Source organism: Ixodes scapularis, unplaced genomic scaffold (assembly GCF_016920785.2).
Source record: "Ixodes scapularis isolate PalLabHiFi unplaced genomic scaffold, ASM1692078v2 PGA_scaffold8__174_contigs__length_109621045, whole genome shotgun sequence".
Taxonomy (NCBI): domain Eukaryota; kingdom Metazoa; phylum Arthropoda; class Arachnida; order Ixodida; family Ixodidae; genus Ixodes; species Ixodes scapularis.
In genome coordinates, this window is record NW_024609883.1 from 53481628 (window position 1) to 53501883 (window position 20256).

General features: G+C 41.4%; 1 protein-coding gene across 1 annotated transcript in view; it reads right to left on the reverse strand.

The window, feature by feature from the left end:
- Nucleotides 1-997: 997 nt before the first annotated feature.
- LOC120847703 (chorion peroxidase-like) overlaps nucleotides 998-20256 on the reverse strand; it is a 102430-nt gene continuing 83171 nt past the window's right edge. The window contains exon 11 of the mRNA XM_040504235.1: nucleotides 998-1076. Coding sequence (XP_040360169.1) covers nucleotides 998-1076 — 79 coding nt within the window. The remainder of the gene's footprint in view (nucleotides 1077-20256) is intronic.

Consider the following 20256-nt stretch of genomic DNA (forward strand, 5'->3'; position numbering starts at 1 on the left):
CGTTATCTCCGAGTCGTGTATGCGGAATCGCGCGCGAAATAAGTCGACGGAGGAAACTTGGGCGCGCTATTGGGCCATTTCAAACACACAATACGAAATTTTTTTTTGTTTTTTTTTTTTGTTTTTTTTTGTTTTCGGGAAGGAGCACACAGGGATGAAAGGAGCCGACGGCGCCTCCGTGGCGGAAGAGTTAGAATGTTCGCCGCGTCATTTCTGTACCGGTTATGCGAGGACTACGTCGACACGCAGGAAAGCTCGCAGGTTCTTTGTTACTACTTCTTTCCGTGTTGAAAATAACTTCAAATTTATTTTGACGTGCGTCACGTCACTTCCGTAACCAAAGTTTTTTTTTTTTGTTTTGTGACATTCCGTGCGATAGAAATTTCGTGACATCGACTTCCCAAATTTGAACCCCCTTCCAAGCGCAAAAAAAAAAAGTAGTTCTACGTGAAAAAAAAAAAGTAAACCTTAGCGTTTACACTGCGGTTGGTCTGCCCTTCAAGTATGGTGACACGGGTTCACGCTGTAGATTAGAAATTTTCCCAGTGCTGTGCTATTCCTAGCTTGCAGTCTTTAACGTGCATCACGCAGTAGTGATACACGACGGCACGCCGGTACAATGTTCATCCGGATTAAAACTGGCAGGGGAAGGAATTGAGTCCAGGATAGCTGGGATCCGCAGCTCGAGCTTTCGCTCCTCGCGTTCCGAGCTGGTGTGCGCTACCCCACTCGCCCACCTATTCCCCCCTATTTTCAACAATACACAAGTGATCTCAATGTTCAGCTTTTAATACGAGTATGGCAATATACCCCACCTATGAATCAACACTGGTACATTTTCAACGTCGCTGCACTTTGGACGCGCAATTCCCCATTGCACCTAAACATATCCTTTCTCCCAGTTGAGAAGTTACCCGATGTGACGCAATAAGAACAGCGTCTATTGCGAAATGAATCATAAGTGACAGATATCTGTAACGGTGAGCGCAAGGCCCATTTACGAATGTTGAGTGGCGGCCTGAATCCAGGTGGAGACATCAGTGTCCGGTAGGTCTCTGCATCGGGTCAGCCGATTCCTGAAAATGATGAACAACAAATATCAGATGTGCAGTCAGTGGCAATATGAGCTTGTCCAGATTAGTCCTAGACTAAATGAATAAAATTCCGCATGCCTCTAAATGGATAAAATGCTGCACCTTAGCATGCCGGAGGCATGCTAGGCTGTAAACCCAACATCCAGATTGCGAAAATAGGAAATGTGGCCGTTCATTCCGTCCTTTTTTTTTTAACAGCTTAACAAGCTCAGGGTTTTGTACTAACAGTAAACGTATGAACCCGCTAGTGGGCACGCTGCTTCAATTTGCCACGGGCTGATTAATCACAGAAACGGCGAATGATAATGGTGCTGTCAATCGAGGCGTGCGGCTCACTTCCGACACTCGTAAAATGTTCCTACTTACTTTGATCATACAATGACAGAGATACGGGACAACGTTCCTTTTTATTCGATCATGACCGATATGGTTACGGCTTTATCATGCCACAACACCAAATCATAAGTGTTCATTTGACTTCAAGACATCGAATTCTTAATTGGAGATACACTCCTTAAAAAAAGAACAAAAAGTACACTGATTTTGTACTTGCATGAAACACATCGCAAAATACATGTAACGTATATTTTAGTTTGGTAATATTACATGGACACATATACTTTATTATGGAGACCTCAGTTGCCGAGTGCAGTTGAAGCGGGAGCCTCACCACTAAACTACGAAGTGTACTAAAAGGTAAATTATAAATACTTGTAAATGTACTAAAAGATATACTCAAAGTGTACGTTTTTGTGCATAAAGGTACAAAATAGATATACTTAGTTTATATTACTTTTTATGAAGATACTATACGACCTAGCTGTAAGGTGTGGCTGCAACAAAATTGCGCAGGTTGACGAGCTTCCCGAGACTCACATATATCTCTCCAAGATTTTCCCTATAAGGTTAAGGTGCCAAAACATATGTCACAAGGTCTTCCTACACATGTAGCGATTTTGGTATGCAGACCCAATCGAAATTTGCAGATTTTGTACGCTCATTCGAAGTGCATCTGCTAAATGTATGCAGTGTTGAATCTGCAACCCTCCCGCACTCCGCAATATGTTTTCTTCTTTTTAATACCCAAGGTTGAAATTTTCTAAAGACCTTTTAAAGAAGAGCTTTCCGGTCGCCGCCAGTTTGCGACCGTCGCGACCCCTATCAGCCAGAAATTTCTGCAACTCGCCTGGTCGTGGCCTGGGCTGTGGAAACCATGGATTTATTATAATATGCGCTAGAGGTTCAGTTGGCGCTAGTGTGCTCTTGCAAATTGAAGCAGACAGCAACCAGTCAAAATATTTACTCCCGGTAATGCATTTCGATGGGGAAAAGTGAATGCATTTCTCTGTGCGCTCGATTATAAGAGCAAAGATTCCGAATAATTCGTACGTACTAGGCTGCTTGCAACATTTCTCAGTCAGGCAGACAAAATAATTAGTCAGTTTCGGCGTTTTTCTTTTTTTTTTTGGCAAACTCATTGCACGGAAAAAGATGCTGAAACGGCTTGGTACATGTATTTACGTGCACTGTCGGACACTGTTAGCATGAACACGACGTCGGCGATTTTCAGCATGGAAGATATACGTGCCAAACGAAAGAACGACATCAGGGAAACCAAGAGAAACGGCAAGAACTACGCGGTAACACTGGATCAGTGACACCCTGTTCATGTACGATAAAAAGTATTTGAAGGTCACGTAATATTGTTCATGTGCGAAAATGGTTGTTCTACGTTTAAAACATAACCCCCACGCTCAAAATATTTGAGAACAATTGTGCCCGACAACACCTGCCCGGCATAGAAAATCATAAAGAGATACACCTCTCATAGCCCACGTACTTTAATACTTACGTTTTGGATGTTTTAACCGCTCGTAAAGATGCAAGACGGGATCCTTTTTTTTTATAGAGTGACAGGACTGGCATATTAGCAATATATAAGCGCCATCGAAATGCTGGCGCACCTTGAACACACTTTATATTTATTTCGATTGTTATTTTGCTTAGAATCGTCGCCTGTTTTTAACATTTGCTGTGGAACACATGTTAGGCCCCGAAATATAACGAGGTTAAACATCGTTCATGTGATGAAAAAAATGCGTTAACTAAAGCAAATACACTATTACAATGTGAATAAATGTACATACTACTCGGTACGATCCAAATAACAAAAGTGTTCCATGTTATTTTCTGGCGACGAAGAAAAATGCACGCGAGTTTTTCCATAGGAGTCCACACGAGTACTGCAAATGTAGACTGGTTGTTGACTGCTTCTCAAACTCTCAAACTCTTTATTTCTCTCCGTTTTGGAGAGGGGAGACAGAGAAAAAAGCAACTCAGTTGTTGTTTGATGAGCCTCTGCCCCCCCACAGCAGCGAAAGAGGACAGCACGTACATACACACGCTGTTTTTTTCACCATCACACGTATAGCACAAAAATAACATTAGATGGGGGAGGCGGGAAAGGGGGAAAAGTAATAAATTTAGCGAAGTTTACAAATTCCAGGGGCACTCTTTCACAAACATGGAACGTACATTTTTGTTTATGGTTTCATTCAGAACTTCTACATTCAACTCACTCAGGAGATTTAAAAAAAACGAGATGCTATATATTTCAACGTCTGATTACCGTTGTTCGTTCTGGAGTGCGGCACTAACCATGCGTCTACAGACCTAGTTTCATAGGCAACCTCTCTCATCTTAAGGTTGGAAATAGACATGAATATATTTTATTTTTGGCGAAAATATCTTTTCAATGCAATAAGAAGTTTATAATAATACTGATTAGGAATCTACAATATTCCATTTACTAAATAATGAACTAGTATTACTATTATACTCTGTAATACATATAATGCGAACAGCTTTTTTTTTGTAGAGTATGTATCACTTTTATGTTTGTAGCGGTCGTATTTTCCCTTATGTATTTTTGTATCGTATTTTCCCTCTGTAATACATATAATGCGAACAGCTTTTTTTTGTAGAGTATGTATCACTTTTATGTTTGTAGCGGTCGTATATATAAAAAGCATAACCGAAATTGGGATGATGTGGCAATAGTTGTGACATGACATGTATTGATTAAATATATTTCCGAAAACTTTTACGCTTTCAACTATATCTATACAGTGTGTTCCAAGAGAAAGAATGGACGTGTAAGACAGTTTGTATTTCGTGATCTAAATAATACGGCTTTTGTCTTACTGCCATTTATTTTTAATGCATTTGAATTTGTCCAGGCATTTAAGTTTTCCAAAAAAAAAATATTTGCGGCACTTATAATCTGATCAGTATCATCATCTGAAAATAATATACTGGTATCATCAGCGTAAATAATGAGACTTACATTTTAGCAATATTTACGATTTCATTGATGTATAAATTAAAAAGAAGTGGTCCCAGAATGCTCCCTTGCGGTACGCCGGCAGTCTGTTTCGTAAGATCCGGTTGTGTTTTTTATTTATTTCAACACCGCTGGTATCGATTACTAAGATAACTTCTAATCATATCTAAAGCAACGTCACGAATGCCATCGATATGAAACTTTTGAAGTAATGTGTCATGATTGATCCGGTCAAACGTTTTTGAAAAATCTATGAATAGTATTAATAACTTTTTTTCAATATTGTTTAAAATTAATTCCTTTTGTTTTAACAAGGCAAGCTCGGTAGAGAAACCCCTCCTAAATTAGTATTGACTGAGGGTTAAGATAGAAAACTTTTCGCAGAAACTATACAGCCTATGATGTATTATTTTTTCTAGACCTTTTGAAAATATCTGTAAAACAGAAATCGGTCTATAATCTTCGAGGTTGTTTTTATCTCCAGTTTTATATAGCACAGACTCCTTTGTTACCTGCATTACTGGGGGGAAAGTTCCGTTCTCAACTGCTAGATTAAAAATATGTGTTAAGCAAGGAACAATCGACCGCAAAACATGCTTGATAGGTTTAATTTGAAAATCATAGATATCGGAGATCTCACTATATTTTGAGCTTTGAAAAACAGAAAATACTTCATGTTTGTCACTTGAAAACAGAAACATACTACATGAAACCTTCTGGACATACCTAACGGCATTTGCACAGTGTACACTCTTGACAAGTGTTGCAAAATGATCACTAAACTTTTTGGCCAAAGCAACTCTTTTTACGACGATACCTTCGATTTTTATTTCTGTTAATTTATCCGCATGCCACCCCTGTTTTATTTACTCATTTACCTTTTCCATACTACATCTATTTTCCATACTACCTACATCAATTTGCATCCCGGAAGTCGCATAAACACTAACGGAAGTTGAACCTCTAGCGTACTTTATAGTAAGTCTATGGTGGAAACCCGTCCACCGCGACACTCCACCTGCGTCGCCTTCAGAGTTTGCCGGCCTTTCTTGAAAGATTTTACTTTGTTTGCCTATTCAGGGTGCTTACCCTTGTTGTGTTATCTATCTCTGTGAGAGCCAAGGCATACCAGGGTCGGCTTGTTAGAAGCAGCGTCTCAGCTGAGACTGTGAAAGAAAGCACTGCAGAAGCCAGCGCAAGAGCGCGTTGAAGCCGAGTCCCACACTCTTAGAAAAAAGGGTCAGTATAGTCCTCCCTAAAAAAAGGAACGCTCTTGACACATATGTTCCTTCAGAAAGGGAGAAACGTTCGTCCCTTAAGCAGGGGAGCAAAAGTTCCTCCGTCGACTGCATCTCATTATGGCGGCCACGAATCGAGCAAATCGAGCTCGATAACGCTTTACGAGAACACTAAACTATTGTACGAAGCGAGAGGAGCAGCAAATAAAAACGTAACACGAGCTTTCCGTGAACTGTGTTTATTTCCGAAGTTTCTTTACCCCTGCAGGTAAAGAAACTTACGTTTCGAAAGCATGCAGTCACTCAGTCTTCTCATCGACAGCACTGCGATGTTCAACGGAGGCAACCGGCACCCAGTTCGCGCACTTTATGTCTTACCTTCGCTATTCCTCGAGCCACAATTCCTTCGTCAACCGCACATCACGAAGGAGTGAAAATCATTCGCCCGCGAAACCAAGCCGCTCTCAAAAAAAAAGCAAATCCGAAACAACCTCTCGGCTTACCTCAGCACGGTAACGCGAAATTGTGGCGTAGCCGCGTAGCGTAAAAGGATGTTAAATTGTTTGCCACCAGATGGCAGGGTCAAGCAGAGTAATCGCAAGAAGCTAGGCTAGTTGGCGCTAGGTACCGCCCAATTCATGTTTTACAAAAAAATTTTATTTTCTTACGCCGCAATTGCGTTTCTTTTTCTTCGTGAATCTCTAACACATGTAGACACGTTACGCACACTACGAGCATCAGGTGAAGATATACTGAGCGCATACACAGGCATCGCACATACAAACATCAATACAACAAACAGCACACTACCCCAATCACTACTCTTGGTCCCTGCGTTTCCGTCTTTTATACTGGTCGTTTTGAACGTACGGAATTTTTCGGTGACTCCCTAAGCAATAGAAAATATTCCGAACATGTTCATTTTTTTCCAGCAATGTAATACATCTGAGACTTTTTTTAATGGCCCAGGGGATGAATCTCTTATTAAAAGAAAACGCTCGATCATGCCGTAATTACTTGAAAGCCAATAAATCGAGCCGCTCCAATGTGGTTCCAAGCCATGAGTTTGTTTTCCCGCACGGCCCTTCGTAGCCAGTATTTATATTGTAGTTTTTCTATTTGTGCTGCTCGCTCACGGCTGCAATTGCCGTCTTGAATTAATCTTTGTAGAGCGGATATTCACTCAGCTGGAAGTGATGCTTCAAGGGCAGAGAAATCGCTTTTCGATCAACTTGAACGCAGTCAAAGCCGCGACTTGCGGCAACTGTTAAGTGTACGGAGCTACGCCGTTGCGAGCTCGAAAACTTCTAGCGCTCATCCCAACGCGCCACTTGGAGGGCAGTTTCTACAGGAACCGTAATATATTTAAACAGTAAAATAAAAGATAGCGGTTTTTTTTTCGATTTTACCTGTTTTTTTATGCTAAACTTCCATTGTAAATATACGTACTTTCCGTCATACTTTCGTACTGTTCAGTCTTTTTCCCAGAGCGCAATCGCTCTCGGGGACCGACAGTCAAATTGGCCACTGTACGATAAAAGCTTACCGTTCAGACCAGCGTTCCAACATGACTATCCACACGTCGATCGACTGCACCTAATCCCTCAAGTGGTTTTCAACTCTTTAATGTAAAGCGGAATGTCATCCTGCGACACCCCGCCCCCTCCGATCACGGCCCGACCAGCGGCATCAATGCCCGACAGCTTACGTCATCTCATCTTGTTGTTACAACACTGATACGCAACACACGGTCACATCGGCGATAATTCCAGTCTTCTGTTCACAACCCACAACACTGCCATCACGATGTTGCAGCTGTGTTGCTGACACGCACAAATACAGAACCACGTTGAACGCCGGTTGCACTCGGCATCGGAAAACAGAACCGAACTCAGCACGGAAGGCATCCAGGCAGCCGGCAGCAAAACCTGCCTTCCTGCGGTTTTCATAACGTCGAAAACGTCGAAAACGTCGAAGCAGTTCCGCGTGGTTTCGCTACAGTAGTTCCGTGCCGCGTGAATCCCGCAATCCAAAGACGGACATCCCACCCACTGTACGTGGCGCTGCTGGCACTGCTTCGGAACTTCGCTGTTTCTAGCGGCTTCGTTAGCTCGTTTGATAAAATTAGTGGTAAAAGCGTCAATGCAACCGAAATGTTCTGCAGGTTTGGACTAGAAGACGGAATTACAGGTGGCCTTCGCCTGCCGCTGAAGCTCAATCAACTCAACATTAATTTATTAAACAACGTGCGCGATGTGCTCGAAAGCCGAAACCGAAAGAAAATGAGTCGGGAGGGCGAAAGCTTTCTCCGGTCTGCCTGGAGAAGGAGGAAAACGTCTCGGTGAATAATAAGGACTTTAATTTTCCTTTCATCGGTCTGGGTTTGTTTATGTGTATTTTGGTAAAAAAAAATAACAATAATAAAAAAAAAACTTGACGAAAAAAAAAACCCGCTCCTCTGGGGATTGAACCGTTGACCACTTGGTCAGTAGCGCGATGTTCTACCCCTGCGCCAACTGAACAAGGAGGAACTCGCCCTCCTCCTTTCATCTGAACTGCCGTTCCTCCCTTCTCTGGGCAACTTGTCCGCAACAAAGAGGAAGAGTCGCTGTTGCTACCTTTCTCCTCCTTTTTTTCTTAGAGTGCAAGCGCTCGCGCAGCCCAGGCTTGGCAGGCTTTCTTTCACACAGTCAAGGCTATGATGCTGATTCTAGCAAGCCGGCGCGGGGCTTTTATAGGCCAACGCTTTGTTCCCAAACATGCCCCCACGAAATGTGGGCAAAGGCGCAGTTTCCGCACGATCTGTGAACACTGCGCCTTTTCAAGAATCCGATTCGTGTCAAGTGGACTGTCTGCGCCTGCGCCCTCCGCCAGTGGCAACGCCGCCGCAGCCGCGGGACATCAGACCCCGCGAGTTGGTGTATAACTCCGCTTCACTCGATTATTTTTATTGGGAGAACTCGATGGTCCAAAAGTCAACCGGGCCATATCATATTTCACCGTTTATATTGAAAAACTGTTACGCGGAACTGGCGAACTGTTTATGTCTGCTTTTTAACAAATCCTTAAGAGACAAAAAAAAAAAAAAATTTCTTCCGATGTTTTTGGAGGCATGATACTCTCAATAATCAAACTAGATAGTTTTTATGACTTACCATGCTACGTACTAAACTGCTCCCACAAGCGAAGATGTGTTTTTTTTTTGTTTTTTTCAAGAATTTATTTATTACAAATTTTGGTATTACCGGAATTACCACTTCGAACGAGGACTATGAAAGTCTAACTATAGAAAATAATACCTCATTTTTCTAGTTGTTTATCGTCGCATAGATGGCAAGCTATCATCTGTTTTGATATTTCTGATAGGCTTCTGAATTTTCGTAGTTTCCAAGGTCATAGGTTATATCGGAGTAGTTATTTTAACATCGACATGCTCGCATGTTCTAGCTCTCAAACTAAACTTCCCTATTTGATAGAATCGCGTGGCTGCCATAATGAAATTCAAATACCAGCTCGTATCATTTCTAATTACACTACTGCTATTGATCTGTTCATCACTGACGTAAACACAACGCACCTAACGTCTGGTACGGCACTTTCCGGAATCATCAACCATTTCCCAATTTTTTTATTAGTTAACAGCTCATTCACTGCAACAGTTGTTTCAGGTGACCCAACTTATTTTCAGCATGTAACATCAGATTCATGAAACCAGTTACGATAGGAAGTATCCCAGTTTTGATTGCTTTTATCTCAGTCTGATTGGGGTTTTTTTTTTTTTCAAAATGAGTTCAAACGATGTTGACACCCTTAAACAAAAATGTTACTTTTCATTCTCAAGCAAATATAAAAAAGTTAGTTTTTTTAGTTCTTTTTTAACAGCAAATATATCTGAAACGAAGCTCCCGAACTTTGGCTCACTCTAGAATTTCTGCATAAGATTGGAATCAAAAGCAAACTTCCGCAACAGTTAATTAAAACTTGAGACGAATTCACTGAAAACTCGTACGTCTTATACTTACAGGAGCGAATTGAATACAGAATTGTAGCGTTAAAAGGGAAGATATTACATACAGAAACGACTAAGCTATGTGACACATTATGAAAGCAGCTTAATAACATTCTACGCCACATATACCCTGAATGCAAATTAAAGACATAACCCTCAATTTCATGGAAACAGCTGGAACATAGCACTTACTAATGCATTTAACAACAATTTCGGTGATTTTGATGGCCGATCTCTAATAAACCAATCACTGGATACTAGTCTCTTTTTTTCAGCGTAACCGAATTTTTGTTTTTCTTCCCTACCACTAGCGATTGCTTTATTTTAATTCAATAACAACAAAAGTGTCAACTTAAACGAAATGCAAATAAAGCCGATAAAAGTTTATATACACTCACATGCTCAAGTATTAACAAATATATACAATAAGGTAGTTGAAACAAGTACTTCCCATAAGGAAATGAAACACGCTAAAATAATCGTTTTGCACAAAGGACGTGACGAAAGTAATTTATAAAATTACCGACCGATATCCATTCCGCCCCTGTTTTCAAAGGGTCTTGAGCGGATTATGCATGTAGGACTAACACCGCTATCAAACGGACACGTTAAAGGACTTCAGAACGAACTGATTTAATGTATATCGGCGAATAAGCTCGCGATCGTGCGCTTGACTGGTGTGCCGACACTTTAAAGGAGTTCGTCCGAAGGACTTTAACGTGCCCGTCTGGCAGCGGTATAACATATTTTTTTAGATAAACATAAGATTATATCTGACCCTCAATTTGGTGTCCGCTAAAATACATCTTTGGAAATTGCGTTGTTATATTAAAAAGGGTTTATTGTTATGGCACCTCAGGATAAAAAGTACACACTTGGAATTTTCGTGCTTCCGTGGACCATTTTTTTTTTCTCACTTCAAAATGCATTTCTTGACCGTTCTCGAATTGCATCTATGAAGAACTTTAAAAGTGATCGGGTTGTGTCGGAAGCTGGTGTGCCAGAGTGATTGATTTGGTCGTCTCTTTTATTTTATGTTTTCCTTAATGACATCTCAACCACGCTTACTGGTTGCAAAATATACCAGTCTGTTGATGATGCCTTTTTTCCAGTCGCTTTAACTACGACCAAGCTGTTCGCCTATGCAACACGACGCCACGTGAGTAATGAACTGGTCCTACGTAAATTTTATCACTGTTAACGCATCTAAAACCAGACGTGTATGCTTCAGTAATCCACAAAAGCAGGTAAATTTGGACGAATGTTGTCTTGCACAGATCCAAGTGGCATGACTTTACATGTGCTACCCTGAAATTCGTTCAGACAGTGAAGTACCTATAGGAATATTCTTTGATTGAGATTTATCGTGAACGACACATTTATCGTATATCTGGAAAGCTTCGAAGCATCAGTTGCTTACTTTATACAATAGGATATTTATGCCATTTGCTGAGAGAAAATCGATTACACATGCTCTTGTTTATTGTATACTCAGATATGGTATCACATTGTTCGGTAACTGCACTGAAGCTTGGAAAACTAAAATTGACAGGCATTTTAAATGTTTGTTAAAAAGCGTTGGGTATCATTTCGATCTTCCATTAAAAGCAGACATCATCGAGGCTTTACAGTTGCCTAACTTTCGTTCACTTCACTTCAACGTGTTGTGCTCTCTCATTTTTAGTGTAATAATTTCAAACACCTCCATGTGTTCTGAAGCGATTTGCGTAGCTCAGATCGTTTTATAACTCCCCGGTGTTATACAAGGTAGGATAACCGAGATCGTTCTATACTATGTGCCATATATCTTTAACAAACTCCCTGGCTACTTTTTTGAAGCTCCTAGTAAGAGAAAATTGGAAAAGAAAAACTGCTTAACAATCTTTCAATGGAATTCTGTTGTACAGTCTTGTTCAATATTGCTTTTAGTGATTATTTTATTTTTCCACTGTGTTGTTTTTACTGATTATTTGGCAAATGTTACTGTCATACTTTTTTGCTTGCTGTGTGTTCCTGGTAATGTTTGCTATTTGTGTCATTTCACTTACTGGGTTCTGCCCCTCAAGCCTCTACCGGGTTTGACAGACCCTTCACTTTATTCTGTATTTAAGGTATGCGAAAGGAATATATTATGTAATATTATGTATTATGATGATGATGACGATTATTATTATTTTTATTGTTAATTTGTTGATTTGGAGAAAATAGTGTAGACCCTAATGGCACATTTTTTTCAGTTTAAGTGTAGTGTAGACCTTCATGGCTCAATTTTCTCAGTTTAAGTACCTCAAGTCTTGCTCTGAACACTTTAATGTGAACCCAGGGACATCTTTTACGTTATACCATGTCAACATAAGGAGCTTGCGCAAGCACTGGGATGAGTTCAGATTAACCGTAGATAGCGTGCTTCCGATAGCTGATGTGCTCATTCTCACAGAGATTAATATCCATAGTGACGACATTGGACAGTTTTTGTCACTCGGATTAAACAATTTATTTTATACTCGCGATAAAAAGCGCGGTGGTGGTTGCTGTTTTTCTCAAATCCACATTGTTATATTCGGAAATTTCTGTATCATTCCTATCGTGTGAGTCACTGGCGTTACGTGCCTTTACTTCTACATATGAATTCTACATACTGGCAATTTATAGACCCCCTTCGGATAGCATTCCTGACTCTCTCCGAACTTCGCTGCTGTATACAGTCGTTGCCACTCACTGCACCTCTTTGTCTTACAGGAGACATTAACATTGACCTGTTAAAGCCTTCCAAAGCTATAGTCTGTGAATACCTCACTCTAATGGCCGACTGCGGAATAGAGCCATCTATTCAAGCCCTGGCAAGAGAAGAATATCTAAATACAAGACTTGTCAGCTCATCCATTGATCACATTAACATAAGGGCACCTTTCTCAACAATCAAATCAGCCGTTATAGCCCAGAAACTATCAGACCACTACTTTATAGCATGTCAGTTAGAATTTCCTGGTGTAGTGGGTGCTGTGCCCAATACTCAAACCCGCCAGATGGAAATAGTTGACCGTCAGAGATTTGACAACCATGTTTCTGATTATGACTAGGTAACATTCCAACGGTCTGTACGTCCTTCAGAAGTATATTCTTCCTTTGTTGAACTCTTCCAGAAGTTTGCTAACGCATAAAAAAAAAGTAATTTTTTTTTAAAGCAGAGGAACTCCAATTTACGCTGGCTTAACAATGACATATTAGCTGCAATTAAACTTAAACAAATTGCTTGGAAACGCTGCCGGCGCTTACCACACAACCAAAGCCTGCATGTAGAATTTAGATCTATCTGCAACAGAGTTAGCGCACTCATTCGTTCTGGTAAACGGGCTTATTTTCAAAAGCAGTTTTCTGAATCTCGGAGCAACGCTGTTAAAACCTGGTCATTGATCAACGAATTGCGCGGTGTCTCCCCGCGCGTGCAAGGAAGCATTTGAAAAGACACCTTTGGTATTAACTCACTTGCTGCTGTAAATCGTTTTAACGATTTCTTTGCTTCTTTTTCCGGAACAGCCAAAAAAAGCTCAATGTGTTCATCTATTCCTAACTCGAACCCTGCTTCCGCTTTTCTCCCTTACATGGCAGCAAGCGACTTAGAATCTATAATACTGAGCCTCAAGTTGAACAAATCCCCTGGAATAGATAAAATACGTTTTAGTGATCTTCGAAGAAATTTCACTTACATTAAGGATACACTCCTTTTACTTTTCAACAATATAATCGAGACTGGTATCATACCCCGTGAATTAAAAACTGCTGTTGTCAAACCCCTATTCAAGGGAGGTCAGAGAAGTAAGGTTGAAAACTACCGCCCAATATCTATTTTGCCATGTCTGGCTCAAATATTAGAAAAATATATTTATATGACGATGGCATCCTTTATTGATAAATATAAGATTATGTCTCCGAGTCAGTATGGCTTTATAGCTGGTCGAGGAACACAACCTCTCTTGGACACGTTTTCTGATGACTTAAATTATGGCTTTGATAATAACTTGTTCACTTGCGCATGCTTCCTTGACGTGTCAAAAGCGTTTGATACTGTTAATCACTCTATACTACTTAGCAAAATTTCAGCCATAGGATTTCGTGGACCTTTCTTGTCACTTTTAGAAAATTTTCTGCTTGGGCGCACGCAGTTGGTTTTGGTGAACAATGTGCAAAGTTCCACAGTTAGTTTAAAATCTGGCGTTCCGCAAGAGTCCGTTCTTTCTCCACTATTGTTTAACATCTATGTCAATGACTTATATAGCGTGGTTTCAAACTGCATTATTTACCAATATGCAGACGACACCTTTTTATTAACACGTCATACTTCCTACCCAGAAGCGCTTCAGATGCTCCAGCTATCCTCCAACAAAGTTATGGACTGGTTTTCTCGGAACTTGATTTTTATAAATGTGTCGAAAACAAAACTCGTCTGCTGTCGCAATCCTTTGAAAATAGTGTCCTTAAATATTCCTTTTTTGCTACACACATCAAACTGTAGCTCGTGCCACTGTGCTGAAGTGCCGTATTCCGACTCTGTAAAATACCTTGGTATACACTTCGACTCCGACCTTTCGTGGAATTCTCATCTAACGAAAATATGTTCGAAGTTGAGAAGCGTTTCTTGTCTGCTTTATAACATCAAAACTTTCATGCCCCCCGGCTTACGCAAACGGGTTGCCTATTCGTTAGCCTATAGTCACCTGTGCTATGGTATAACTGTCTTCGGTTCATGCTCGAATTTATGGCAAACGAAAATAGACAATATCTTAAAGGGGATTTGAAAAACATGTGGTATAACCTCAATTATTCTCATTTAGACCTTTTTGAGACATTGTCAATGCCGAACTTTAGATCTCTTTTTTTAGAAACAGTTGTGATCAATCACTACTGGTCTGATGACTTTAAATCTCCGCGTCTCGTCTCACGGCAACTACAGAACGTTTCCAAACATCTCGTCCCGAAATGCTACACACGGTATGGCAAAACTATGCGTTCATTCTACGTTCCAGAAATTTTTAATCAATTACCATCACATCTCTGGAACCTTACGTCAAAGAAAAAACTAAAAAAGCGCCTCCGTCATATGGATATACTAAAAGAAAAAGGATTATGTCTTTTTTTTTTTCACATTTCTGTGGTGTATCTTTCTGTGACTCCGAGAGACTCATCACCTGGTAGTTCTGTCCCTCATATTCTGTGTCGATCTTTGAATGTGCTGTGAACCGTGTGAGTGCGCCCTTTTTTGTTCATTCTGCTAGACTCCTCATCCCGAAGATCTGTGCCTCAAAGTTTTGTGTCGATTTTTTTTTTTTTTTTATGTCCTGTGATCAGACGGACAAACCAATTTTAACACTTTTTTTCTCCTGTTTTCTTTAAATAATTTATATTGATTAGTACCGCTGAAGTGGACATTTACTGTAGTCTTCTAGTGTCTTAACGTTTTTTTTTTCCTTTTTTTTTCTCTTTCTGACCAAATATGTTACCAATTCTACCTAAAAGGGTTCACTCACACAAGCCCATGTCGGCTTTGACGAACCTGACAGCTTCATGAGTATAGTCCTCGAAAATAAATGTATTATTCTTCTTCTTCTTATTATTATTATTATTATTATTATTATTACATATTTTACAACGCGCTTTATAAATATTTATGTCCTCCCCTCGAAATAAAAAAACAACAACAAAGATATCAAAAAAAGAAAAATATCGATGCAGTCTCATAGTGCATTTAATCAGGTTAACCACATAAACCCACTTTCCACGCAGGACGGTCAAGGAACACAACGAAGACGCAATTCCCGTCTTCAAGCACGCGTTGTTCTATGCCTCGCCAACCCCCCCCCCCCCCCCCCCCCCCCTTCGCCGTATCGTTTCAAACACGCACAGCTTTGCTGAACAGATTCACATCACGTACACAAGTTGACACCGTCCGGCGCTCGAAGGCATTAGCCGTCGATGGTCCTTCATGCCCCATGCTCTTAACAAAAATAAATACATTTGAAAGGTCTATATACCGAACAAACTAACTTCATAGAAGCTTGTTTCTTTGTTTTCCCTCACCTCTCATTCCCTCTTTCGTAACAGCCATAGCGTTTAAGAGTCGGTCACAGCGCTTTTTCCGGTCGAAGAGGGAGACTGGGGGGCCTTCAAACGTCAAGTCCGAGGTTACTTACACTACGGCGCGCAAGACGTTCGCGACGCCACTCTTGCACGTGAGCCTTCTGCGCGCCCACTGTGATTGGTCGGGAACGAAAGAGCGCCAAAGCGAGTCGCCTCGTCGGTCGGCGCGGATCGGTTTGGCACACAGCACCTGTTCCACGCACGTCGCTGCGAGGCAACGCCCAACGCTTGTATGCACTACTTCTTGATTGCTCTCGTTGTGTTTCATTGTGCTTCTGTATATTTGTTTTTGTCGAGCGACTCGGCGTAGATAATAGCCGGCTGACAATAGAGGGAGCAATATCGTGGCCCTAGAAAAACACGCATTCAGGGGCGGTGGGCAGAAAACAATCCGTCGAGACGTGAGTCGAAACAAAGAAAATTAACCGCCGACGCGTAGCGCTTTTCTTGTTTGCACTTCGATTGTCCCCCTGGGCCGCACGGACAATTCAGACACCAATCGGGAGCGAGAACTCGCAGGCAATGTGCTGTCAAGGCCACCCTTTGTCTTTTGCAACTTGTGAAGTGTAAGCTCGCAAAGCTGAACGCACGTCTGTTATTTAGTAAAAAAAATATATAAAAAAAGCAAATAAAAAAAGAATATATATATATACAACGCTAGGTGGCGGGTTTCTACGGAGCGTGATGGCGGATATTAGAATTATCGTTGGCATATGATCTTCTTTCATAGAAAAGGTTTGCGTGACTTTACGAATGTTTGACGTTGAGAAGCGTTACGTCTGACCGCGTGTGCGGTCCAGCGATTTCGACCCAAACTAGGTTGCATTCGAGATACCTACAATCCATTAGTCGCGATGACGACGGATGGAGGTCAATTTAGCGAGAATGGACACTCGCCATCTGGATTCCTCGTCCGCTTCAAATTTTATAAAGACCAATTTTTTTTAGGATTATGGAGGGTATGCGTTAAAACAACTAAGGCAGAGGAACGATTAGTGAGTAAGCGTAAAGCGAGCAGCCTTTCTCTCCACTGCACTCGTGAAACGCGTTAGAACGCAGAACGCCGGAGTCCGGCGCTTGGCTCTAGCATTCGAACGCGATCGACGAGTGCCCAGTGGCAGAGCCTCCTATATATACCGTCAAAGCCTGGCAGATCTCGACTAGAAGCGGCCGCCGAAATGGAAAAGGTGGAGCGGCAGATAACGGATGAGAGGAGAGCCACGTGACTGGCGCCCCGCTGCGGCGAGACTCCGAAACACACCTCTCCCGAGCGAACACGTGTGTTTCGGGTCCTCGCCGCTGCAAAAGCTGTGCGTTGACTTCCAGACTCAATGAGAAAAGGCTCTTTGATGCTCTGTGCTATTAGATCCTCGCGCTCCAAATCTGCGACCGGGCGCTCTATGGCCTCGTCGTCGAACTCCCATGCTTTGTGAGTATAGAGGAGGTTATGCCAGTGGAGACAACGGCAATTATAGCTTTAAGTCTACCCTCTAATCGTTCCAAGCAGAGCTAAACGCCCTGACGTTCCCTCGCGCTCTTCTATCCTCTTCTCCCTTAGTTTCTCGGCCCATGATCAGTGTCGTGGTGAGTATGGTGTGTCATTCAAACGCCCGACCTCCAGCACGCACCCCACGCCTTCCGTCGTGCTTTGGTCGCGCGGGTGCGCTCGAGGTGTACGAGACGTCGAAGCCTCGTCGAATGTGGGAAACTCGCGATGAAGGCGGGATTTTTGAAGCTCATCTTTGCCGTGCTCACCTCGGCAGTGACCATACCCACTGTAGTTTTACTAATAGATTGTTTTAAAATGTTTTGTCGCAGGCGTATTTGTAGATGAAAAGCGAAAGATGTATATTGTTTTTTTGTTTTTTTTTTATCTTGCAACTGGAACTAGAAAAGTATGTTATCGGGCTATAATACATTTCAACGAATACGTCATGACGACCCAACTCGAATAAAATTTGCGCTTCTGCATCACCACCGAAAACAAGAATCTAAAATGCTAGTCTTCTTGCGTGTTGGCGCGGACAGCGTGCATCAGAGCATAGAAAATGTGAAAACTCCAGACATTTGGATTTTTTTTTGTTCTTTTTCAGATTGTTCGCTGTATCACTTTGAAGAAGATTCGCACCGAGAGGCAGGCCTAAATAAAATAGAAGACAACTAAAACAACAACCAATGACGATAAAAACATCAAAGCCTAAACTTGCAAAAGTGTAATGTCTTTTGTCTTCTTTTTTTTTTTTTTTTACTGCTCATTAATTAACAATTAGATGTATCTATGCACAAACGATTGATCGCTTGCGGGGTGTATTTGAAGGTTTCGTTTTCCGTTGCATCGTAACGCGAACATTTTTATTATAGTATAACGACTGTTTTATTACGACGCAAAATTTCTATATCTCTAAAGAATGGCACTTGAAATAAACAATGGAATAATATTAGTGACCGTGACTGACCTTACCGTATGAGTGTGACGCATTAACTAGAAGCTTATGAGCTAACATTTACAAGTTGATCTATTATAATGTAACATCTGACTGTAGAGCAAATAAAATAAGAAACTCGTTCTTCTACTGTTGTCTTCTACTTCGACCAGAAAGTTTCTTAATTTTTTTTCGCACCGTAATCTCATGTGTTGCATTATGATTATTCATCATCAGCTCGCCTGCACAATCAATGTGTTTTTTTTTTTTTTAATCTCATCTAATTAAAAAAAATTGTAGTACTCGCTATTCAGTTTCGAATTTAGCCTCTGAGTTTGCCATGCCAAAAATGAAAGCAAAATTTCTTCTTTTCCGTAAGGTCGCGCTTTTCGTATCTTCTTGAATCTTGCACTGCGCGTATCTATATTACGTCAATGCCCCATCTGCGTAGGTATGCACAGACCGAAGAGAGGTATGAGAACGCTCGAATCCAAAGAGCTTTTATTCGCGCGAGCAACCAAGGCTCTGTCCAGACCTGCGTTCATGTCCGTTTTCAGTACTTTACGGAATTTATAAGATTAAAGACATGGAGCTGCAATATTGCCGCGCGCAGTGCCGGGAAAGCTACGATCGGTCACGGAGCTCTAGAAAGTTCTCGTTTATTCTTCTTCCGGACGTAACTTCCATCCTTTATTCCTACTTTTTTTGTTCTAGAAAGTGCGTGTTCATTCTAGCCCCGAGTGCGCTACGCTCAAGCCTTCTTAGCCGAATCTTCGAGATAGTGACGCACTCTAGATAAGAGGCCGCCGGAAACCTTGTCGAGTCAGTTTTCGCCTCAGCGTTCGATCTTGCTGCTTCGCCGCCTTGGACGCCCGCGACGCTTTGTTGTTAGCTTTCTTTTTCCTTTTGTGTTTGGGCACAAGTTAGCCCCATTAAACGTTTCGTTTTTTTAGTTATTATCGTCTCATCAATTGTCCAATGTCAAATTTGGGAGTTTTACGTGCCAAACCAACGACGGGAATCTGGCACACCCCAGCGGAGGACCGAGGATTAATTTCGACCACCTGGGGATATTTTGACGTGCAACCGAAAGCTCGGTTACACGGCGCCTCCTCCGCAATAAGCCTCCGTCAGATTGCGGGCACTCATTAATTGTCATTCCTGACAATATTTTTCCATTAAAACATTTATTTTTTGTTATTTTTTTTTGTTTTTTTTTTTTTGTGATAAAAAAAGTTTGGAGCATTGTTTATAAAGGCCCGTTCACACTCTTGCGACCGAGTTAGACCGAGAGAGACCAGACCGGTTTTTAAACCTCTTCCGACTTCTTAGGACCAGCTCCGCTGCATGGCATGTGGTCCTAAGAAGTCGTAAAAGGCTTAAAAACCGGTCTGGTCTCTCTCGGTCGAAGTCGGTCGCAAGAGTGTGAACGGCGCTTAAGTCGTGGGAAGTAGTTTTAAAAGATTAGCGCTTGTTAGAGGAAGAAGCGATGTTTTTGGCGCTTGAAGCATGCACGTCTTGATGGGTTAGCACATATCTAACCTAAAACTTCGCCTACATATATCCTAATTATCCACATAAATGGGGAAATTAGTAATTCTCCGGGAGGAGCCGGACTTTCTTTAATAAGCTTCTTGAGGTGAAAACAAGTAAAGTTATGATGCATTACATTTATTTTTAAAAAAAATTGATTTTGTATTAATTCATTTTATGGCAAGTACCCGAGTGAAGGGGGGTGATAATGACTTGGAATGTGACGAGTAAAAAAAAAACAGTTAATTTGGAAACGAGTAGCTAGTAACGTGAATTTGTGTTAATTAAGGCTGAGTAACTTCGACTTGTAATTAATTACATTATTGTTGCGGTTGTTCCAAGGAACGGGCACAAGTCTCCTCACCACTCACCTCACGGCGGCGAATGCTGATAACACCCCTTCCGTAACGAGACCGTGCCGCTGTATTTTGCTACGTCATTTGATGTAGGCCGGCACTGATAAGACATTGGAGACGAGTGC